A 25248-nucleotide genomic window follows, 5' to 3' on the forward strand; every position below is an offset into this window, starting at 1 on the left:
AGGGAATCCCTCCTGATGCTGCACACCCTCACCTGCTGATGCTTACACTCCAGCAGTGAGATGTGGCAATTCCTTAAAGAGAAGGTTAGATAGTTTTTTTCTGGGGGCAATACTTAACTTTTACCTGCTCAAGGACTTCAGGAGTCCTAGGAGAAATGTGTGTTTTATGTGCTCAGGAGTACTTTGTAAAGTCTCTTTAACTCAGCATCCCTGTAGCGTACAATGAGTTTGTTACAACCGATGGTTGCAGCAAGCACGTTTTACAATTGAAATAAAATAACAAAAGCAGAACTTGATAATTTCACTCTGAACATGCAAACCAGAAGGGAACGTGAAAGCAACATTGTTTTTGTGCAATACCAGTTTAGCAAGAGATTTCTAGTGTGGTGCAAAATATTTGTCTTTAGCTTCTCTAATTTTTCTTCTCTGGTAATTATTTTTAGGCTTTTCTGTTTCTCCTGGGATACCTTCCCACCTAGTAGCCACAATGCCACCCCTCCCGTGCTTTCCGGCTACTTTCATTCCTGTCCAGTTCCCACCAGAAAATTCTTCCCAAGCTGAGACCCCGGAGTGCTCACAGGCCTCTCCCTTGGCCATGTGCTCTGCTTGGCAAAGCAGATCCCCACCGCTCGTGCCAAACGAAAGCAGTTCAGAAATCTCAGCAGAGCACATGCAGCTTTCAGATTCAGGTGGGTAAAAAGCACCAGAAATCTAAAGCTAAGGCTATTGTGCAAATCCTGTGATTTCCTAGTGTTTGCTACTGACTTTATTGCAGGTCAGGGGAAGGTGCTTTGTTTTTCTGGTGGCTTGTTATAAAAGCTTTTGAAGCATTTTAAACCTGATTTTTTTAAATTTTTGAATCACAGTCATCCTGCCTCTTGTACCAACAGAGAAATTGGGCGTTGTAGGTATAAATGGAGCAGAAAGTCATTAAATTGGAAAAGCTAAGTTATATGAAGTAAGGAGTATATTATGTTTAGGGGAAGAAGCATAAAAAGTAGGAAGTGGATATAGCCTCCGAAGGTGAGAGAACATGTTTCTTTAGCTAAGAAGGCCTGCTCTTTGTCAGCAATCTTGGTGTTTCTCATATTGATACGGAATCACATTGTTTGGAGGAAAAACAACGTAAGCTGTTACTCAGCATCTTCTCTTTGCTACACTTTGGCAGCCTTGTCTTCTGTGGGAAGATACCAAAGGGTGAGAAAGAAGAAAGAGTGATTTAGAAGAAATCAAAAGTTGATTTCAAAACTGGGGGAGAAGAAACAAAAAGAAGTGGGAATGAAACCACTTAAAGGGGAAGAGGATGTAAATCAGACCTGCATCTGGATTCCTTTGAACTTTTATAGCAAGACCAGACTGTGATGCTGTGAGACAGCCCAACAGTGCAACTGAAACTTTAATTTCATATTCTTCAAGTTAGATCAGAACCAGTACTGAAAAAGTCCTGTTTCCTTCTTGTACCTGGCACTATTACTTTCTTGCTGGCTTAAGATCAACCTGGGTCAGTTGCCCAGTGAAGTTTATCAGAGAGCTTCATAAATACTTCTGTCAGCACAAATGGGGGTAGGGGGTGGATGTGGACAGCAGGAACCTGAGAGCAAGAACACATTAGGACAGGGGGAGGTATGACATGAGCATGAGCCAGAAGCGTGCCCAGGTGGCCAAGGAGGCCACCAGCCCCTGGGCTTGTGTCAGCCCTGGTGTGGCCAGCAGGAGCCGGGCAGGGATGGGGCCCCTGTGCTCGGCCCTGGGGAGGCCCCACCTCGAATGCTGGGCTCAGGTTTGGGCCCCTCGGGACAAGAAGGGCCTTGAGGGGCTGGAGCGTGTCCAGAGAAGGGCAGCGGGGCTGGGGCAGGGTCTGGAGCACAAGTGTGCTGGGGGGCGGCTGAGGGGGCTGGGGGGGTTTAGCCTGGAGAAGAGGGGGCTGAGGGGAGCCCTTCTCTGCCTGAGAGGGGCTGGAGTGAGGGGGGGCTGGTCTCTGCTCCCAAGTCACCAGTGACAGGACTAGAGGAACCGGCCCCAGGCTGCGTCAGGGGAGGTTTAGGTTGGAGATCAGGGAAAATGTCTGCACTGGAAGAGCGGTCAGGCCCTGGCACAGGCTGCCCAGAGAGGTGGGGGAGTCACCATCCATCCCTGTGGGGTATTTAAAAGACATGTAGATGCGGCACTTCAGGGCATGGTTTAGGAGGCCATGGTGGTGTTGGGTGACAGTTGGATTTGATGATCCTGGAGGTCTTTTCCAACCTTTATGATTCTATGACTGCTTTTTTGACAGCAGCGCTGACTTAGACCTGCTTTGTGTGTGTAAAACTAAGGCTTGAAGGTGCAGAGGCCTTAGTACATCAGGTTAACTCCTGACTAGAAGCTGATCACTGCAGATGCCTTTGAAATATGCTTCAGCTGAATGTGTGCTTGAGGACTAGGCTGAATTGAGGCCTTCCTTACTGTTGTGATGAGGGTGGGTTTCTAGTGCTGGAAACATAAACATGAGTGTACCAACAGCTTGTATAACACTTCACATTCTTATTTAAAGGGATAAGCACCGAGCCACTGCTTCAGTGTACTGAGCGCCCCACAAAAAAACTCTCCAGACAAGATGCTCAAGAAGAGAACAGACAAGAAAACAAAGGTGAATTGGACAGCTGCTTGCACATGGTATTCTTGCCTTGCACTGGGAAGCACTAGTTGAAAATTACAGTGCTGGGGCACCTCTCCTATTAGAGGATTTGGGAGACAGCACAGCCCCACACATGAGACTGTGGGGAGGGACACACGGGTTCTGCAGCCCTTGTGCCTGCCAACCTGCTGTGTCACCTCTGCTCCCACAGATGTATTCTTGTGCAAGGCAGGTGAGAAGGTTGCAGAAACAGCTCTGCTTGTCTGCCATCAGACGAGAGTTTTGGTGTGCAGCTGGGAAAGGCTGAGGGAAGGATGCAAAACTTTTGTATTCCTGCTGTTGGACCAGAAGTCCTTTCAGTATGTTGCACAGGGCTTCAGTAGCTCTGGGTGTATGAATGTGACCAAGTGAGCTATACAGTTCCTGGCTACAGCAACAGCGTGTAGTATGAATGAGTCAGTGAAGGCTTTTCGCTCCAGCTGACAGGCGTAACTTGAGCTAAATGAGCAAGTCTCTAAGCTGACACTTAGAAAAAAGATTAATTGAAGCGGGAGCCTTCTTGTTGTGGTGAACATAGACAGGAAGCTTCAATAGGAAGATGTACAAATCTGCACTTTTTGTGAAATAGAATAGAAAATCCCCAGTTAGAAAGTCTCACGTGTACAAATACTGTTCAACGAACTGGCTTGCAGGTCTCAAAATTACAGACACATGAGTATTTCAGCACTGTCTAGCAAAGTGCCTCCACTGCAGTGTTCTGCTGTTAACCAAGCATTACAAATCTCTACAGGCAAGAAGCACAAATCATGCCATTAGCCCTTTCCTTATTTCCAGCAACTAGACTTGATGATCAGGAGCCTCTTTTTTTTCATGGGTTGCATCCTTCCACCTACTTAATTCAAATCTATTCTATGAAGTATTTTCAAAAATCAAAATCTGGAAAAATTTGTTTTAAATATAAAAATTTCTAATTTATACTATGATTCTATATCATTCTATAAAGGCTTTGTTTTCATTGACCTTATTCCTACTGCTTAGATAACAGTCAATTAAAAGAAAGGAGTTTCCCTGAAACTTTTTCTGCTGTCAAAGAAGAACAAAGAGAACAAGTAAAGGAGGAGATTCCTTCATCTCCTTTTGGCATGGAGGGGAAGATGAAGACTGGAAACATAGAAGACAGGTGAGTAAAGATCTTAGTCCATCAGTCAACCTACAGAAGCTTGTTTTCCTTGATTGTACACATACTGTATGTGTTATATTTGCAACACAACAGGTCCTTCCTTCGCTTGAGAGTGGCAGGTATGCATGGGCAGAGATTGGACAGGCCTAGGGACCGCCAGTTGATCTACTTCTATATAATAGGATGCTGGTGTAGCCTGTTTAAATGAACCGTTTTTGCAACTATGATCTTCAAAGGATAGAATTAAGGCAAAAGTTGGCAGGGAGAGATATCTTTTATTATGCCATAATTTCTTCTGCAGTGGCCATCAGTTCGTGATAGCGATATCAGTCTGAGTAGCTTATTCATTCTGGGCCTTGCTCTGCCTCTTCAGCCTTGCAAGACCAATTTTTATGTGCCTATGTAGTGAACAGGTCAGCAAAGTAATCCTTCTTAAAATTATCTGGAGAGAGGAGAAATGTGACTTTTACCTTGGATCAGTTCTCTGAACCGGTTCATCACTGCATTGCAAAAGTAGTTGTACCAGCACACCGAAGGGATGCTCGTGGCTGGGCAGGAATGGTTAGGTTGGCATTAGCAATGGAAGAAATCCTCGTAGAGTTGTTACCTTTCCTCAGCTGATGCTGAGAGAAGCAGCAGCTTTTTGGCACACTGAGCCTTCCATCACATATAAAAGAGAAGCAGCAAACTTCTAGGCAAGTACAGACTGAGAGTAATTGCCATGAGTGTGTTTTAGTGCCTTAACCATGTGGGAGTTGGGCAGAGAAGGAAGACGGGGACCTCCAGAGCAGAAGACTGGGAAGAGGTGGCAGGACCATAAGCACCTCCGGGCAAGTGGGCCTGTCCACATATGCTTTTTGGATCAGCAGTGAGCTTCTGAAGTCTGTCTCCCAGTCACCCCCACTTGCTGTGCTTTGGTTCACATTGTGGTCTTAGCATGACCTGGATGAAATTGAAGCATGGAACGTACTCCAGACCTTTGTGACATTTTCACTATGGGACCACGTGATAGTTGGTTTGAAGTAAACTTCCCTGAAATGTGTATTGTCTAATGCTGAGTCCTCAGCAACAATGGTTTTGCTCTACAAATCTTATCCTATTAGGCCATGCTGCGTCCTAATAGACAGAGCCAGACTGGCAAATGAAAAGATTATCCATGGAACAGTGGTGTTAGCTGGAGGTGGGGTATAGAAAGACCAGTAATGTGCTGTGTAACCAGCACATCCATTAACGCCAGGATTTAAGCAGATATGTTAAGGTATGCTGTATTATGCTTCATTTTGAGTAAGCATTCAATTTGTCCCTCCATACAATTATACACATTTTTTTTTCTCCTCTATCATTCTTCACCAGCTAATTCAAACCATTCTGTCAGAGAGATAAGGGAGTTCTTTATGACTGTAACCAGCTCTAGTCTGGAGAAATGTTTTTCCTTTTGACTATTTTCTGTTTTAAAGGACAGACCAATCCCAGAAAAAAAAGTTACTTGCTAAAAGCATAATTAATGTTCAGCCTAGACAGGATGTTTTAAAGTGAGACTTAGGTGTCACACAATAGTGGGCTTTTCACTAACATGCTTCACATTTTTAAAAAACTGGAGGGAATGGTTCAGTTCTAAACTCGACATCAGCTCCATGAGAATTACCGAAAGAAAATTAGGTGGAGAAGCTTACAAATAAGTTTCTTCCTGTTCCTTGCCTAGGCCAATCACACCAGCAATTAGGATTAGACAGAAGCCTTCTGAAGAATTTGTTGAAGGACAACTGGAAGTAGACAATCATCTCATAGCAAAACAGCAGAAGGAGCAGCAGGTACCGTGCCATTGGTGCATTCACTTTGCTTTGACAAGTTCTCACGGACTTGGGTACTGTGTGGGGTCTGTTTTGGTTCGTTGCATGGCAGCACATTTTTCCACTCTTCTTTTGTGTGATATTGGAAGATTTTTCCCGAAAGTAAAAAAACACATATTACTCAGTCACAGCCATATTCCCCAATGTTTCCCACTGGATTCTTCTCTTTCCGCATACTTCCTGGGTCATAGTTTGTGCTGGAGTCTCAATGTACTTAGCTAAATTAAACCTCAAGGTTGATGCTGTTAGTTTATTTCATAATAAATGGTCTGTGCCATCTCATGTGCCTCTAATGCGAGAATGGGGGCATTTCCGAATACAGTTCTTGTGCAAGGGCCAGGTATAGTAATACTGTTCTGCTTTTTGCCTTATGTGCAGTTTGAGATGAGTTTATATCTGACACCTCTAGGTGTCAGACTCAGCATTTTGTTAGGCTTGACTTGGAAGATGCACATTTCATCACTCAGGAATTTTCTCTATGTCTCTCCGGCAAAATAACATCTCAAACTGATGCATCTTGGCAGTGATGGGTTAGCGGTTGGACTCGATGATCTTAAGGGTCTTTTCCAGCCTTAATGATTCTATGATTCTGTGATTTTATGATTTATATATTTGTGTCACATTGTACAAAAACACTCAAACTTCCTTTAAAAACAAAGAAAGACAGAACTTGTCTCATCTTCTATTATATAAACACTTAGCATTATCTTAAGCATCTGACTCTACTAATGAATTAATGGAGGTGTCACATAGTGACTGCTTCTAAAAGTTGTTGTACCTTCCCTGTAGTCTCGGGGCTGTTACTTATGCACTCAGTTATCCATAGCCTTAGTCCTGAAGACTTCTGGTGTTTCAGCATTTTCCATTTTCATAAATATCTTCCCTTCTGGAGAATGATTCTCAGACTGTGACTGTCACGATTTTTGATGGTTTTTTTTTTCAGAGCAAGGCAAAAGCAACACCTTGGAAGGCTTTTCTGAAACGAAAAGAAGGTATGGCAAGGCTCAAAAAAAATAAACAGAAGCCTTTAAAAGAAGACAGCAAGCATTCCAGAGGAGCTGGTTTGTACTGCTGGGGTCATTCCTCCCAGCCTGGCCAAATGGATGCAGGCAAACTGCAGCCAGGGGAATGCTCTCAGCCAAACCTGCAGGTCAGTGGCTCCATGCAGATGGGTACACATGAAAAAAAAGCAGACTGTGCTTTAGCTGAGTGGGAGATAAAGGCTCAGACTGGCTGTGAAGCAAAAGTAGTTGAGCAAAGTACAGAAGAAAAAGAAGTGATTGGGAGAGATGAAGACGCAAAGGAAAACCCTACTGACTCACAAAAGAGAAGGTGGCCTGAAATCCTGCAACCATGTCCTGAAACAGAAACAGAAATGAACCTACGAGTACGTGAGGAAAGGGAAACTCATCACATGGTCTCTCTAGGGCAAGCAGCTACAACTGATGGAACACCTGTGGAAGGTAACCTGCAGAAGGATCTAGGTAGGGTGGATCAGCCTCTGAAGGGTCATCTCACAGATGGAACAAAACCCCCCTTGGAAGCCCTGCAAAAGCATCCTCCGCTTCAGGATTTAGAAACAGATCGCATCAAGGAGGCAGAGTGGAGTGCAGGCGCTGCATGCACACAGGGCCAGAAGAGGGTTCAGGTATGCCCACAGGAACTTGTTTCAGGGAGCCGGAGCTCAGAAAGCAAAAGGCAAATCCATACTGGGTTTAAGACGGTCAATGATAAGATTGTAAAGATTACGCATAGCTCACCTGAGGCTGTGGAGAAGGGAAGCTCATCCTCAGCCTTGCAGCAGGAGTGGCAAAGGAAGGGGACAGTTGCCTCCACGTGGCATGTTGCATCTTTGTCCCATGAGTCAAGCTGCTTATCCTCCAACAGTGATGATGACCCCAAATCTCACCATGCCCAGTATCCCTCTCAGCATGGGCCCTGGGGAGCAGATCACGCTGACGGCCATTTGGATCTCTCTGATGGTCATTATGCTAGTGATGAGCCCAGTGGAACTGAAAAAATGTCTGTTAAAAAGCACAGCAGATCACTCCCAAGGGAACAAGATATTCAGGTGATCTCAAGACAACAAGGCCTGTCCTGCAGCACAAGCAGCAGTGATTCCAGTACTGGGGCTGTCAGGCTGAAAGGGAGTAAGGCTCACTCTTCTCTTCAGCAGTCCCTATTTCAACTCACAGGATCGAAAAGGAAAGAGCATGAGTCTGAACCAAAGAATGAGAATAGGGCCTGGGATGTTAAAAGCCTGTGTCTACCATCCTCAGCAGTGGTGGGTGAGATTCCTGCTTTCAAGGTTAAAGAAACACCTGCAGTGGAGGAACGACAGAAAAAACTGTTTGCAGACACATTAGGTAAGAGCTATCCAAGTTTTGATTTACATTTACTTTCCACAGGGGACAAAAATTTCTCGTGGATTTATGACTCATTTTGTGTGTGCTCCCTACATATATGCCCACCTCTGTCAGTATTTCTCAGTACTAAACTGGAAAAAAAAGAAGGGAGAGATGTACCTGCAAGCCCCTTGATACGCTTGGCTCTCCATCTTCACTAGCCATTCTTCCTATGTCTGTTGCTTGAGGTGCACTTTCAGGTACAGGTTTTTGAAGCCATGAGACAGGCGAGAGGTTCAGCGAGTCTCTGGAGTCAGTGCTAGAGTTCCCTGTAGCTTAGGTCTGTTCCTCCCACTGACCCCTCGACAGTGAGATGTTCGCATTTTCTATTTACCCTCCCCAGGGATAATGTGACTTTAAAAAAGGTGGGCAAAATAATTTCTTAAATTTGCATTTTTTTTCCTAAGACACAGAGAGCCTCACGTCAGTGGAAAATGATGATTTCCTAAGAACATCTTCACTCAGTTTGTCCTGAATGCGGCCCTAGTCCTTCGGTCAATGAATCTTTCTAGCCTTTTCACCCACTGACCTTATTCTGGCAACGAGATAGTACCCTGCTTGAGGAGGATTTAGTCCTTTTTATTAAACTGGTTCTCGACCCTTCTTCACTCTTCAGTGTAAGGACTTGCCTTACATTGACTCCTCATCCCGAACCCTTTGGCTGTCTCTTTATGTAGGACCAGTCAAAATCAGTTGTCCTACCTGCAGTAACTGCCGGGGCAGAAATACTAGCTTCTGATGGCTCTCAATTGCTCTGTCACAACCTGCTAAGCATACCCTACTCCATGTCAGGCTGCTCTTAATAAAGGGTTCCTGAAGCCTCTTTGAAAGTTCCATTCAAAATAGGTTGAACTCTTACATGGCATTCACATTCCTGAAAAGGAACGTAGCTACTGACACTGATATATCCCCAAATCCGTTTCACTTATCGTGATTTGTAGGGCTGGGATTGCCCTACTAAGAGCTATGCTGGGAATGGAATACTTGCATAATTAGGCAAAGATATGTTAGTTCTGTTTGATAGATTAAGCAGTAAAGCTTACTGCACGTCTGCAGTCTGTGGTTCTAAATGCATAGAGAGGGATCATAAATATTCACAAAGTTCTGTGTACTAACATGGATGTCTTTACAGAAGAAACCCAGAACAGCCTCACCAGAGGATTAGAAACTGGTGTATATCATGGACGAACCCCTTCACTGACGAGGGTGAAAGAAGAACAAGAGAAAGCAAAGCATTTTCACAGGTAAATCTGTGCATACCCCGGAAAGTGATCTGCATGCGCACTAAGGCCGATATTTCCCTTATGATCCTTAAAATCAGGCTGCTAAATTCGTACTTATTAGCTAGCTTCTCTTCAACTGTGAGTATGTTGTTTCAGAACTGAAACGCTTGTTTAGCTGTCTAGATAAAAAGTAAAGTGCCTGGCTGAAGGGGGCCAACTCTTAAAACACTGGTGCATTTTGGATCTTCAAGCTGAGTAACACCAAATGCACTTAACAGGTTGCTGAACATCTTCGCATTACACTGAAATCAGTAAGAACTCAGGGTAATTTATTTTATGCGACCAGGCTTCTGATGGAGTAAAGGATAAACTGCTCATATCACATTGACATCAGGGTAGCCCACATTTCCAAAGTTAACAGAAAGTGCATAGCGTAGGTCACTGCTGACGGCATTGTTATTTCAGAAATACCTTTCTTCAGACTAGACTGAGGATGTGTTTGGTACCATATAGATGAAGAACTTGAAAATTCAAGAGAGTTGCTCTTGTAATTTGTAATTATTAAATGCTGAAAATTATTTTGGCTTTGTTTTGTTTTACATCTTCATAGATGTGAAAGAATTCCTTACCACAAATGCCCTGCAAGAAATAAGTTTTGAAGCTATGGGGTTTGGAGTGGAAGTGCCATCACACTGTAACTAATTACAGGTTATACAAATACTTCTGATGAAAATATAGCATGCTTACAATCAAACCAAATGTATACTTTTTAATGCGATAAAATCTGTTAGAAATTACAAGGTACCATCTACTGTAAACACAGGGGAGATTCTTTTCCTTTTTATATTTCAAGCCTAGTTCTTAACTTGTGCCAAATAAGCATAATTTATTGGTTTGGATTTTCAATATATAATGCAAACCAAGACATTATTTTTCGCATCTGCTTGTCCATTCCTTTTGATTACAGAGGCCATGGGATTAGTGCCAAAGGATATTTCTGAACTGCATTTATCAGTTTGTATGTTTCCTCCTATAGCTTGTCCTTTAGCAAAATACTTTCAATGTCCTCAGAATAAATGGTTTCATTAAAGATCCTTCTTGTTTGGGACCTTGCAAACATATTGGAAGATGATCGTCAGTTGACCATGAGAGGTGTTCCAGATGTGAATATTTGCAGAATTTGCCAGTTAATAAAGCTACTAATGAAATTAGATGCTGCTTTTACTTTTACCAGTGTAAATTTTGGCTGTGGAGGGACATACCGGTGAAGAATTACTGCAGTGCACTCTCTGCCAGCACTGCATTCTCTGTCTGCTGACAGTGCTGCCTCACAGATGACATAGCTTGCTTTCATATTAGTGAAGGTTTTTAGAAGAACTTTCTGTGGGTTTATTCATGGCGTTAGCCATAGCAGCCCTGAGCATCTCCACACCAAAAATACCTTCCTAGTACAATCAGTTCTTTTCATTCACTTTTTGTAATTTATGAGCTAAAACTAATGGAGAAAGGCAGCTTGTCCTCCTTGACTGTCTTGGCCCTGTGCTGATTTATGCGATCTGAGAATCTGCTTCGTATTTTTAAAGCAGTAAGCCTATTAGGAACACAAGACAGCCACTACGTCGATAGCATTTCACTTGTGCCATGCTGACAACTTCTGCTCGCTGGAAGCAATGAAAATCCTTTTGAGAGCAGCACGGCATGCCTGGACGTGCCCAGCCTATCCATTCTATTGTTGCCAAGCACTTTGGTTTTAGACCTTTTCAGGCACAAACAATATAGGCAAGAGGGTGGAAACAGTTGGGATGTAGTGTGTTCTGTGTATCTGGTGCCTAACAGAGGCCGGGGGGTGCTCAAGGCAGCAGCCTGTGGCTCTACCCTTGCAGCGCTGAGGTAGTTGCTCTTGACATCAGTCAGAGGACTCAGTGACAGTCATTTCATTGTTCCTTCAACATGGACAACTAATTTGCCATTTTTAAATCACAGTTTCCTTGTAGCATTGAATCTGCACTCCTTCTGCACCAACAGCAGTAGGGAGTGGGTTTGGTTTTTTCCCAGCTGCATGTTGTGGTTCAGCCCTGGGCAGCAACTAAACACCCCGCAGCCGCTCGCTCACTCCCCCCACTCCCGTGGGATGGGGGAGAGCATCGGAAGAGCAAAAGCAAGAAAACTCATGGGTTGAGATAAGAACAGTTTAATAATTAAAATAAAATAATAATGATAATAGTCATGATTATGATAATAACAATAATAATGTTCACATAATAATAAGGAAAAGAAAACCCCACAAACAATACAGCCGCTCACCACCCGCCAACCAATGCTGCCCGTCCCCGAGCTGTGATTGCGGCCTCCCTCCCCCAGCCAGCCCCTCCCAGGTAACATACTGGGCATGATGTTACATGGTATGGAATATGCCTTTGGCCAGTTTGAATCCGCTCTCTTGGCTGTGCCCCCTCCCCTCCCAGCTCCTTGTGCCCCCGGCAGAGCACGGGAGGCTGGAAAAGCCCCTGACTAGTGCAGGCTCTGCCCAGCAACAACCAAACCATCGGTGTGTTATCAGCGTTGTTTTCATACTAAGTCCAAAACACAGCGCTGCACCAGCTGCAGTGAAGAAAAGCAACTCTATCCCAGCTAAAACCATGCCACTGCATTTCACTAAAAGGCTTTTTCTTAGAAAAAGACCTTTGCTTCATGTACTTTTTTGGCTCACAGCCAGCCTGCTGCAATGTGCCTCGTGCGGAGGTAGGCCTGGGACCCGTGCACGAATTGGAGTTACACAAAGTACTTAGCCTTTTTTTCTATATTTTGTATCTGTGATGTGCACCTAGCTCCTGTTTGCAACTTATAGCTAGGGGATGAACTGATTGCCTGAGACTCCAAATAAGTATTGTGTGTGCTCCTGGTGTCCTTGGTTATTACATTTCCTCGGGCCAGGGTCTGTTTCCTAGCCTCGAGGCAAAGAGGCACAGCATAACACCTCCATGTGACTGTCCTCTCTTACCCTGCAGACCAGGGCAGCTGCATCCAAGCTGTCTGCTGGGTGTGATGCCTGGCCTGCACTAACCTCCAAACCTTGCCCAACCTAGGGCAGTGCTGGATGGCTGATGCCAAGACCAGAGGTCATGCACGCAGTATGGCACTCTGGGCAACGGCACGCTCGGCCTCATGCTCCAGCTCCGATTAGTTTCTTTGTACAGATGTAACTCTTGCGCAGTTCCGAAGAGGTTGATATCAGCTGAGGAGAGTTATTAATGTGAGGAGAATTAACACTTATGTTGACTATTGATGAGCCTTTTTTTAGCATGCCTTTAACTAGAATATTAGATAGGCTTATTTAGGATAGAAAACAACAACGAAAAAAATTAGGTAATTAATTTTAAAGAGCAGCAGGATATGGGGAGTTTGTTTATCTCTCAGTGTCTTTGAGAACTTTCATATTTTGTTGCTGAAGTGCTAAACTCCATTACGGAGAGGAAAACATGAGGTAATGGCTGCCTCCCGTAGCTTTTGTTGCTTTTTGAGTAATAGCAATGGCCAGATGGTTGCTGTAGGTCATGAAGTGAGCTGAAGCAGGAAGCTAACAAATAATTTAATATCATATTAAAAATGAACTAAGCAGCTGGATCATAGTCATACAAATATACTCTGTTTGAGGATATGTGAAGATTTATACTCTTCCCCTCTTGCTGAGTTTTTAAGTGCACTTCCAGACCACTCACACCTTGAGACATAGACTTCAAAGGCAAAATCTCTTTTGGGTGCTGAGCTCCCATATTTAACCCTTGGAGCACATTTACCTATGGAAAGTAAAGTACTTTATCCCTTTTCATTCAGGTCCATGGCTGTTCTCACCTGTAGAAATGACTGGGTTGCTGGAAGTACAGCTCAGCCCCCAGCTTTGCATGATGAAGCACTTCATAGGTGCAATGCCAGGGAACAAGCTGTGCCTTCTGCGGTCTGCCCTAATTTAGCTATCTCTCTGAACAGAAAATCTGTTTTAAAGCCTCTAAATTCATGGTCATTACATTGTCAGAAAATTTCAATGAGAATTGTTCCATCTGCTCAATAGAATAAATTATACAGCTGAACGTATGCATGACAGTGTTCCAGTGAGGAAGGCCCTCAATCTTCACAAGTGCTGATGACTTGCTGCCTCTCCCATCTGTATCAGCATATGTGGGACATGTCCAAGACCTCCAAAACTCATGCCCAATGAAGGCACATCTAAAGACAGTCCTTTGTTACAGTCTTGATGCCAATTTCATACTCTTTGTTTACCTTCTGAACAGAAGGCGAATGGACCAGCTCAAGACTGTCAGGAGCCAAGAGCTTTCTCACCCTTTGGACTACAATACAGACCAAATTCACCCACTGCAGAAAGGAAAAATTGCCCGTAGCAAGTTCAAAGGAGCAGCTAGCATCACTGGAGAAAATGTGAACTCAGAAGAAATACAAGTAAGCTGTCTTCTGTAGAATAAATACACAGTTCCCAGCAGTTACTATCCTTCCATGCAGGCATCTTATGGTAGTACCCAAATCCTTCTGTTTGCCACAGGCAGCCAATTATTCATGCTACTTCTTGAGGACAGCTGTGTGTACAGTGAAGATTGTTCATGTCAATAGGACATTGCTTTGGTTTGTGTTGTAAATGTACAACCCACCTTCTTTATATATGAAAAAAAATTGGTTGTGCCTTCTATTTCGTAAGGAAGGTTGGGAGGGTCCCATGTTCCTTGTACTTCCTTGTGCTGGTTTTCCCAGATCTGAGCTGGCTTTTGGAAGATTTCCAGGCCCTGCCATAGTGGGCTTTACATCTTTTTGATATAAAAAGCCATTGTGCCAGTTGGCCAGTTATTTGCCATCGATGATTCTCTGTTCTCATCCCTAAGCTGGGAGTTTGTTGATTTTTTTCTTTAAACTGTTCTGACCTTTGGCTTTGATGTATTTTGATGATATCTAGCTGTGTATCTAACAACCTAACCAGCCTAATAACATCCCTGAGACATTTATGGTAGTTTCTTTTAAGTTCCTTTAGGGGCTTCTGTCTGTTTTAATCCCCCATTTCAGCCTCCTTAATGATAAAGTAATCTCTGAATATCTGTGGCTATTATCCCCATTAAAAATAGCTGGATTTAATATGACTAAGTAATTTTCTAGAAGAGTCACTGATAAAGAGAAGAAAAACATGGTGAGCCATGTGAGACAGTGATAAAGAAGAGGGGGGCAGCTAAAAGCTATGTTTTTATAGGATAAAAGAGTAGGCAGTGGTAATGCTCAGAAATGTTCTGCTGCAAAAGGATGTCTAAACCAAACTGATAGGTTTGACAGCAAACTGACAATTTCAATGATTTTCTTGACCAGAAAAGTTTCAGAGCAAATGAAACCAGCAAGATAGTAAGTACTTTGTTCAAACTCCCTATTCTTGCTTTATTTTTCATTTGTACATTCTTGAAAACATGTTTTTGTACCATACACATAGTGAATGTTTTCTCTGCTCGTGATTCGTATTTCTCTAGAGGTAACATTTACAACAGGAAATTATTAACTGTTTCAGTGAGGTTATTTTAGTATTTTGAGTAAAAATATTTTAAATATCCCCTCTACAAAATATTTTTGAACATCTGCTTTATTTCCACCTGGAATTTAAAAAAAGAATTGTTAGAATTTCTGCCAGGAAATAGTTGTGTTTCCTGGCTAGGTCTAGCCATACAGATGAAGTTTGATAGAATTGTTTTAATCTTTTGTTCCCACCTGATAACATAATAAGTGCAGGTTCAAAAAGTTAGTTTTCCACAAAACAATTAGAAAACACTTTTTGGGGCAGTTATCTGTGTGATTCCCAAGTTCAGAAGCCTGCTTCTTCTTGAAAATGGCCAATGGATGTGCCAAATTCTGACTAGGCAGCTCACAGCAAAGAAAGGATGGTGATGAGGACACGAGTGGGCAGATACGCAAGTGAAGGGAAAGTAGGAAAGGGTTGCACGTGACGATGGATTGACTGCAGAGCAAACCGCACATTTCTAGCTTAAGTCCACCAACGTTGCATTTGCAGTACCCAGCATGAGCGCTCTGAGGGAAAAGGACTGAGCGTTGGCATCAGCACAGGTGAGGGAAGGAGGAGGAGTCAGGGAAAAATAATGGAGACGCACGTATATGGAAAAGTTCTCTCCAAAATGCACCAAATTTCTCTACTTTCATTTTCCTGAACTGTGTTGAAAACTATGTCTTTGTGATCCCCCGATGTTTGTAAGGACCGTTTCACTAATCACGTGCCCTTGCCGCTGCGTAAAGGTCTGATGAACTGATATTTTTGCCATTAAAACACACCTTGTATCCTTGCCTTTTTTTTTAAAACATCCACATTTGATGTTTGTTTGCATGATTAGTTTGCATTTCCTGATTTTCCTTCACACAGCAAGGACTTCTCTCTGCTCACTTTGTAACAATTGCTTTGTTTTAAAAATAGCAGGTTTGCAGGATAGTGGGGTTTCTGTTTGGTGGGTTTGTTGTTTGTTTGTTTTTTTTTTTAAATAATCCATTTCAAATGTGTTCTTTTTATATTGCGGACATTTATACTGTAGACCTTTAACTAGAACAAAAGACTCCATGCTGCCTTCTGGGTGTATGAGGTGGGCATGCCTCGTTCAGAGCAGGCAATGTCACGGCACACTTCTTTTTCTACTGGTAGATATTAAAACAGCAGATTGCGGGACTGCAGAAGGAGTTCAAGAGAAATGAGTCCTGCTGGCATGTTGCCTACAGCAAGCTGAGAGACCAGGTTGAGACGCTGACCAGGCAGAACATGGAGCTTCGAGATGAGCTCAGAGTTTCAGAACATCAGAGATGGAAAGCAGAAAAAAACCCAGAAGCTGTGAATTTCATGGACGGAAAATCAGAGACCCCGGTACTGGAAGATATTATCTATTTAATAGTGTCTGAAAAAATCAGGTGTAGTTTGTCTTTGGAGTCGGCATGTGTGAATACTGTTCCTCCATCCTGCCATGCTTAGCCCGAAGGGGGGAATGTTAAAATATGCTCTTTGTGTGATCCTCTTCCACTTAGCCTTAGTTATCCATGAGGTGGGTACCTCTACAAGGTGATTCAGCTAACCTGTCTTAGACACTTATACCAGGGCAGATGCCTCCCTCCAACACCTAGGGAGGGTGTCTAGATAACTAATTTACATTCAGTGCCTAAATTAGACAACTAAAGTCTCCTGAAATGAATTCTAGTATTTTCGTATATAATGCCATTTACCTCTTTAATAAAACAGCTCCTCAGTCAGATGCAGGCTGGTTTCTGGCAATAGATACAGTGGGACCTTTTATTAAATCTCATTTCAGTTCTTATTTTGTGCTGGAAACTTTCTGGGAAGAAAACATTATCAGTGGCCTGCCTTACAAAGGCACAAGTTGGACTTCTGAATGGCAGTTACACTGGGGTGGAGCAGGAAGGACAACCAGGGTAGGAAATACAGCTGTCTGGCGTAAATGTTTCTGGTGATCTCCTGAATTCAAAGACTTTTAATCATAGGTTAACAGATTCTACTGCCCGTTCTCATTCAGTATCCCATTTGTTTGATAAACTTGTAGGGTTACTTGCTACCTTACTGTTTAACCGAGTAACTTCATTTAAGGGAGTTGAAGGAAGGGAGAAAAATGCTGTTACCCGCTTCTTGCACAGGAGACAGTAAGTCTTGGTGAAATTAAATTGTTCAGACTAGAATTCAAAAGACTGAAATCTGGTTTGAGTGGGTCATTTCATCTCCCTGTGTATTCAGGGGAGAAAAATATGCGCCTTTAAAGGGGATCAATTCCATCCTATGTGCATCAAGGCAACTAGAACAGACGATTATCTTCTAGACGGTGTGGTCGGGTGAGATGAATCCTACCCTTCCACAGAGTGGCTGAACCTACGAGAAAATAAAATCGAGCCATTTACTCCAAAGTATTTAGCTAATTTGCAAGTCTAATTTCTAGCAATGTGTCTTTAAAAGGTGTTAGAACCACCAATTAACCTGTCCTTTGCTTTATGGAGTGAAGAAGTTTTGGTCTCTCTTTTTATTCGATTTTAATGTACTCGTTAATGAGGTTTTTCACCTAACAGTATTAAGCTCCATTGAAAATGTCATTTCAAGTTACATTTCACTTTATTTTTAATTTTCCCAAACCTACCTGTTCATGCGACTCATCCTTTTATAGATTGTAAAGGTCAGAAAAAAGGATTAGAATCACATGCACAGAATGAAGAAATATAAAAATTCCAGTAAAAGCAAGGATAAGAAAGAGCTAATTGACTTCTGCTGTACGCCAGATTTCTGTGTTATTCCTACTGCATTGGGACATTCGGTGATGTAGAGCTACTGCTCAAGCCACTGAAGACTTTTGTTGTGTGAGAGTGATATTAGGATGCTGTATATGAAGATGCTAGGATGCCATTACAAAGATTTTTGTGTCTGATACTGGGGAGTTTCAGCCCCTACCAGGACACGATGTGGAATTCCATTCATTGCATTTAAATATCATCATTTTTATTACAACAGAAAACCAGATGGCTTTGCAGGTTGTTTGATTCTACTAGCTGTGACTTGAACTTAAAATGATATATTTATAACAAATTCTCCATTAGGTTGCAGAAGCTATTCTGCGAGAGACAACATCTTCATCCAAACCAGAAGAAAGATCACGGCGAGATAATCACAAGACCCACGGCATCTCTCATGTGGGGTCGAAGCCATCTTTGCAGAACCACTTCTTCAGCGATCACAGAACCACAGATGTGAAGAGCAAAGTATGCATTCCTATTCCCAGTAGACACTTTTCCACAGTTTCAAATATTTATGTAAGAGAATGTTCTTTGGAATCAAACTCTGTGCAAATGAAAGTCTCTGTATAAGCACGGTCATGTTTTCTTGCAGTGGGCTTGTGCTGTGATTCAGCATAACTTTGCTCGTAGTTTGTCTTCGGGTTTTGCTGTAGCAGGAGACAAAACATTTTTTCCTTTTCCAGACCTAACTGAATTGCCTGCTGTTCACAGATATGCTCCGAATTCGTTGTACCTGCTACTTCACAGACTGGTTTTACAGGGAAACTCTATACCTTGCTCCAGCAAACCATAAATCCAGCATTTTGCCATTTGAGGCCTTACTTGCCAATAAGCACTAGTGGCCTTCTGCCTGATAAAGTCAGAGGGAAAACCACTTAGCTTTTTACAAGCTGTGGCGAATTAACTCGGTATGTCAAGTAAGATGCTTTTTTCTGACTGGTATCTCTGTGACTGCTCCTCCACGGCCAGCTTACCACGTTTCTTACACATCTCACTGTTTAGAATACACAGATATCTAAACACCTCGTTGTGCTATTCTCTCTCTTGGCTTTCTACTCCTTGCTTCTTATTATGAGCATCTTGATTATTACAAATCCCCTTCCTTCCTTTTCCTCGGATTTAGCTGAAAACTGCTTTGTTCAAGTGATGAGTCTCTCTGATACTCCTCCTATCTACTGGAAACTAATCTCCTGACTCCACTGGCTAAAGCAAAACATAGCTCCCATTAGCCAACACATGCTCTCTCTGCCTCTTTAGGGACTGAAATACAATGTAAAACATGTCAGAAGAGAAAGGAGGCAACTGTTCCACTCCAGTGATCATGACAGTGTGTGGCTTGAAAGTCACTGGACAGTGGCTTTAGTGAATCCTGCATGGTGCCATATACGAAAAGAGATAATGATAAGTACGACTCTAAACTGAATATGCTTAAAGGAGCAGAATCACTCCTGTGTGAAATAGTAGCTTCAAAGAGGAGGCAGATATTATGTGCCTGCCTTCAAGACTGGCTATATTTCAAAGCAATATGTGATGTTTATAAGTCAGACGGTGGAAGATTTAACTGCAGGAAATTTTTAAATTTATTCTATACTGATGTTGGATGTCCCCAGTCCCTTCCACAGCTGGGATCTCTCCATTCCTCTGTGCTGTGGTGGACAGAATTACAAGCCAGGCAAGTAATGTGGGATACACTATCTGGAGTTAATGTGGCCAGTAAAGTCAAAAAGCTATTTTTGGTAGCTTAGCCTGGAAATTTTCAAGGTATGAAATAACTTGTTTCATCTGAACAGCTCGAGCACTCTTGCAAAATGAGGAAAAAACAGAAACATTTATTCTACATAGATAATCCCTGACACCCATTGAGTTCATTTTCTTCCTGTGGCACACAGCCATGCACAAAAAAAATCGTGGCTTCAGCCAACAGTTCTGAGAAGGGGGAAGCTGAGGACAGCAGACTTTTGGGCTCACCATTATCTGAGCTTTCACCATCCAGCCAGCATTGGATCCAATCCAACCGGAATCCATTACGAGCGTGAGTTAGACTGGTGGGCCTTGTGCCCAGATGTCCTGCGTGAACTCTGAAATCCTTGACAGAGACAGGTATTCTGTACCTGATCTGATGGCAGAAGAAGGCCTTGCAGTGAACAGAGTGGCTGCCAATTATCTGAATCTAGAATTGAAGGCTCAGGTAAATGGAATGTTAAACAGAAGCCCCAAACCTGTGCTGTAGCAATAGATCTGAAAATGGTGACTCGCTTGTGTTTCCTTTGTATTTGAGCCCTCTTGCTAGCAGGTGGATGCTTTCCCTAAAAGATTCTGTGAATCTGGACAATTCTAAATTTTGGATATAGATAAAGCAAGCTTTCATGCTGTTTCTGTCCAGAATTGAGAATCTGTGCATGGGAAGACATCATAGGGAATAGGGTAACCTCGAGTAACCAAAGCAGAGGTGCACGCTGCAGGGACATGCGTACACCTGTATAAGCTATTTAAATTAAAGTTAGCTAGGACTGGTGAGTTTCACCAGCTGTGATCAAGAAGGCAAAACAACACTTAGCATCTGACAAAGCTATTAGGTTTGGAGGATATGTACAAAAACAATTGCAGAGCAAGTCCGAATAATGATCAGTACAGGTTAAAACCACAGAGTTTTGGAAGATGTGATTTTATGAAAAAAACCCGCGTTCGAGAGATGTTCTGCATCTCTGGAAAAGACATATTCTGGTCGCCTACACTTCCACTAATGATGATTTCTGTTTGTACTCTAACACGACCCAGTTGGTGAGGAAGTTGCTACTTCAAGCTGTGCTTTACTGAGACAAGATAAATGTCCATATTAACTGCATATCATTAGTGATTCTTTGAGAACATGCCTGAAAGACGTACAGATTGGCCAAAATGGTTAATACTTACTAATTACTGATATTCATTGATATGAATTCTCTCCAAACGAGCTGATTTCTGAATGCAACACCTTACACATTTGGCAGGAACGAGTTGCCAGTTTCCTGCCAGACGTACAACTGTGGATAGATGTTAGTGATTTCTACGAGAAAAAGACACATTCGTTTGCGGGGGGGGGAGCGTTCTACCGAAAGGTATACTGGTAACGTTTCGTCATGGCTTTGTTGGAAAAGTTTCAACCAAGGTCAAATGTGTTTACTTCCAATCTTGTTAGATGGATCCTGCTGTCTTAATCTTGCAAGGGATTTTGATGACCTTGAAGCATGTTATTTCCTCGTCTATGAATGTTCTTCCTGACCATTTACTAACGCTGAAGCAGGGAAGTATGAGTTCTGGGAACATGTAGGCAGACTTCTGTAGCATTTGAATTTTCACTGCTTTATCCATGAGTATTTGTTGCTTTTTCTCAGCTTTTTGAACTTTTAGTGGGAATGCAAATTATACGTGACACAAACTGTGGTATTTGGAGGTTATAAGGGGTACTTATTTATGGGAATTGACAAATGACCAATTTCCAGAACAATTTGATTTGTATCAGAATGATGAAGAACAGTAGGCATTAACATCTGGGAGGAAAAACTCATTAGAACATTTAAAGGATTACTGGTGAGCATGAGGATCAAGGAGAACATCATATTTTTAAAGTTTCTCTGGTCTGTGTGGGCCCTGAGTGACAACACCTCCTCCTGCTCTCCACTGCCTGCCTGACAGCAAAGATCTGTAGGACTGGAGGAACCTTGAGAGGTCACCTGGTTCCTCCTTTTGCCAAGAGCAGGTCAGTGTCACTGTCAGTTATTCAATCTCTGCCTTGCTGGCTCCCACGAGAAAGATCCAAAATGAGCTGGCATCTTCTGCTGCTTATCTATTCTTTTAGTTATGAAGCCCTACTTCATAACTAAACTCCATCTCTCTTGTCACCAGTTAATCAGCTGATTAATTTTTGTTCTGTTTTCAGTAAAGATGGGAAACAATTGATCTACCTTAATTTGACGACTCTGTATATGAAAGTGATGGGATTGAGAGAATCTTTATCAAGAACCTCATCATGTGTAATTAACCCAAATCTGAGTACTTGGGTCTCTAAAAAAGTGTAGAGCTAAATTGCAGTGGTTGCCTGGGATACAGTGATTGCTATGATTTGTGAAACAATCTCTTAGAATAACATCCGTATCTGTACGAAAACAGAGACCACAAGTAATTCACTAGGCTTGTCTTGATTCCTCTGACATTATTGCCTTAAAATTAGGTATGCTAGTGTATAATTGTAAAATGTATAATCTATGTGATGCATAAAAAAAATGAAATCAGCAGCTTTTACAATGGTATATGCTGCAAGCTGGAGTACCTTTACTAACACCGTTCCGCACGGAGGCTCCCTCAGCTGGATTGTTGTTCGTTAGATACATAGTGAACAAACCCCACCACATTCATGGAAACACCTCTTCTTTCTCTCTGGCTTCACCTTGCTCCTTCACTTTTGCAGTCCAATACATCCTACTTCATGACCTCATTAGTTCTTTAAGTTAAAAAGAATGAACGTGTGCCTCTTCTCATCCTAATTTAAGGCCTATACAGGTCTGTGTCCCTTGCTTAAGGCATCACCCATTGCATTGCATCAGTAAATGTTGACTTCTGGACATCCTTTCAAAGGCGGCTTTTAGGCAGGTCATGAGGCCTCCTTTTCTAAAACAGTCTTTCTAGGCAGCCCTGTGTTAAAACTTCTGCCATGAAGTATTTTCTATTTAGAAGTCCTATGTAGGCAGGCCTTTAAAAGCTTTAATTGCAATGCTCTTTCTATAATACATCACAGCGAAAAAAAATGCTGCTATATGTTGGTGTCTGGCTGAAGCTGAGGAATATTTGAGCTGCTGTGGCCCTGGTGGCGCTTCCTGGTGATGGTGAGCTGGCTCAGAACTAACCTGGCAGGAAAAAAGCAGTTCATTTTTGCCTGATTCTACTCATTGATCCAGGTCTATCTCCCTCTGTGGTTGCTGGTGCCATGTAAAGGAGGGGCTGGAAACATGTGGCCGGGGACAGAGGAAGAGGAGCGGGACTCCAGCAATCTGGGCTGAGATTGGCTTGAGCTGCTGTGAAATTGCACCAATGGCTTTTCCAGTTCTCTTAAATCACTTGGTAGTTTTGGTCTTGAGATCTTTAGTGATAAAATGATGGCTTAGGAGCAATTTCTTCCTATCAGTCTGCAATTCCTGAGATAATATCTCTTGATCAAAAATAGTTTTAAAGGTCTTCAGTATTATACCACTTGTCTCGAGCTGAAGTCCCAGGCATATTTTGACAGGTTGCCTACTCACTTCTATTTGAAATCATGATTATATTTGGAGAGCTCAGGCATATTCACAGAATCTGCCTGCAGAAAACATCTCCAAATTTAAAATAGAAATGACATTCCTTCAACAATGAATTCTATTAGTTTCTGTACCTTTTAGTGTCCTTGTCTGCAAGAGCAGATCCATTGCCTACCTCCTGCTCAGAACTATTTTATGATTGGAAGAAAAGATTTAGCCTTTTAAAATGCTACAACTTTCTGGTGTTGCAATAGGGTTTCTTTCTTGGCTCCTTCCTTGTAAGCACATTCATTAATTTGTAATGTCATTTACTAATATAAATAAGATATTACTGTCCACAACAACAGATCCCCCAAGTTTCATTGATCAAATGGAGGCAATTTTACAGCTGTCAAAACATAGCCATAGTGACTGTTGTCAGAGAAGGAATTGTGCAGCCTTCCCATGTTTGTACTTTGCTAGTCCCACGTCCCTTGAGCAACAGCTCATGGACTTGGGCAAATGAGCTGACCGCAAATATATTCTTTGCGTGGACTGCTTACACCCACCTTCCCAAGCAGCCACCCTCCAGTGTGCGAGACGTTTTGAAATCAGAGTACCTGGTACCATTGGACATGAGGGACATTTTTCACAGTGAGGACAGTCACCACTGGAATAATCTCCCCAGGGAAGGGGTTGGCTCGGCCACGTTGGACCCTTTTAAATTCAGCTGGACAGGGTGCTGGGCCGTCTTGTCTGGACTGTGCTCTTCCTAGAAAGGTTGGCCTAGATGATCCCTGAGGTCCCTTCCAGCCTGGGATTCTGGGATTCTGTGATCTCTACATTAGGTTCAGTACCTTCAAAGTTTTGGCTAGGCAAGAGTGCAACCTCAGTCTTCCTGCCATACCCCCGCAATGTTTCCTTGCAGCTGCCAACCCCTGGGAGTCATTGTGTAAGTCCCGCAAATCCCATGTATCTCATGGTGGTCATGCAGGAATATTGTATGTTTCTTCTGTGCTTTGATCTAAGGTCTCCAAGAAAAATTGTGGAAGTCTTTTTGTGCAACTGTGATCTTTCCAGTCAAAATAGCTGCTATAGTTTGTTTGAAACTACTCACGTCTCATTTCCCTTCTGTGGCTCACATCTGTCTTAGGGTCCTAAAAGGCATGTGTCAGCCTCCACGGACGGAGAGGTATGAGGGTGAAATGTAAAAAGGGTGGACATCTGGCAAGTAAAAATGAACTGTCACACAATCTATTTTACTGGGGTCAGCCCAGCTGTGGTATCCCAGGGAGGGATATCCTTCCTGTTGCTGGCAGGGTGGTTGGCCTGAGGGATAAGAGCCTGAGACCAGCTGTTGGCCTCGCATTGTGTGCCTACGAATGCCCTTGACTTGCATCGTTGTCCACATAGAGAGAAATGTGGGAAGCAAAATAAGACCCCAAGCAGAGAGTTATGTATAAAATATGTGTGTGCGTTTGCATGTGTGTGTATGCCCACATACAAAAATAAATACTTTCCTAAAAGTTTTAAACACTTAATGATGCACCTGTTGTAGAAGGATTTTTAATGTTATTTGAAGATGTTTATATCAACTTAATACGAATGTATTAAAACCTTTTAGGCAACAAAAAGCTCTGTGCAAAGGGCTGATCCATTGAGATCAGTGTCAAAGGAACATCAAGAAAAGAAAACACCCAACTGCTCCCTTGGCAGAAGCACAACACCGACTGGCAGGAGAACACCTCACCAGGGAAGACTGACACCTTTTGCACCAGAAAAAGTAAGCCAGTAGCAAGGTCTATTTAGACTGCCTTTATTTTCTTTTTGCAGTGTTGTTCAGAAGCTGGATCGGGATCATGATCCCCACATAGCTGCTGCTTGGACTTCTTTCCCTGGTACTGCAGGGTTTTTGCCAGAAATTATCTTAGAGACCATTTGTACATGGAGCTATTTGGGCATCTGCAGGCCAGACATGGGAGAACGATTTGAAACTTGCCCCCCCACCCTCAGAAGAAGTTCAGAGGTGATCATATGCACCAAGAATCCCACAGGCTAGTGGCTTCCTGGGGTGCAGGGGCTGGGAGCACTGGGGGCTCCCCAGGGGGCCCAGCAGGGGAGAAGGGCAGGCTGGGGATAGGAGTCACGGTCAGGCTGCAATCCCAATCACCGAAGCCCATAGTGATGAGTCTGGGGTTACACCGGGATTCAGTCCGTGGGTCAGGGCTGGGGTTTGGATCAATGAGGTGCATGGCCAGGCACAGGCACGGCTGCGATGCAACCCAACAAGGACCAGGCGAGAGCCACAGCTGAAATGCAGCTCCCAAGAAAATGAGGCAGGGGGGACTGTCTCAGGCTTCTTCCAGTTCTTTCGCTCACATGTCTCTTCACAACAGTCT

At 43.0% G+C, this 25248-nt stretch overlaps 1 protein-coding gene across 1 annotated transcript in view; it reads left to right on the forward strand.

Moving 5' to 3' along the window:
* The first annotated feature begins 595 nt into the window (after nt 1-595).
* Nucleotides 596-25248, forward strand: part of LOC104042817 (uncharacterized) — a 31713-nt gene continuing 7060 nt past the window's right edge. The window contains 10 exon segments of the mRNA XM_064448591.1: nt 596-689; nt 2534-2629; nt 3656-3797; nt 5500-5608; nt 6591-8013; nt 9155-9296; nt 13565-13730; nt 15964-16179; nt 17904-18065; nt 24474-24632. Of these exon segments, the coding sequence (XP_064304661.1) occupies nt 596-689; nt 2534-2629; nt 3656-3797; nt 5500-5608; nt 6591-8013; nt 9155-9296; nt 13565-13730; nt 15964-16179; nt 17904-18065; nt 24474-24632 (2709 nt within the window).

Source organism: Phalacrocorax carbo, chromosome 3, assembly GCF_963921805.1.
Source record: "Phalacrocorax carbo chromosome 3, bPhaCar2.1, whole genome shotgun sequence".
Taxonomy (NCBI): domain Eukaryota; kingdom Metazoa; phylum Chordata; class Aves; order Suliformes; family Phalacrocoracidae; genus Phalacrocorax; species Phalacrocorax carbo.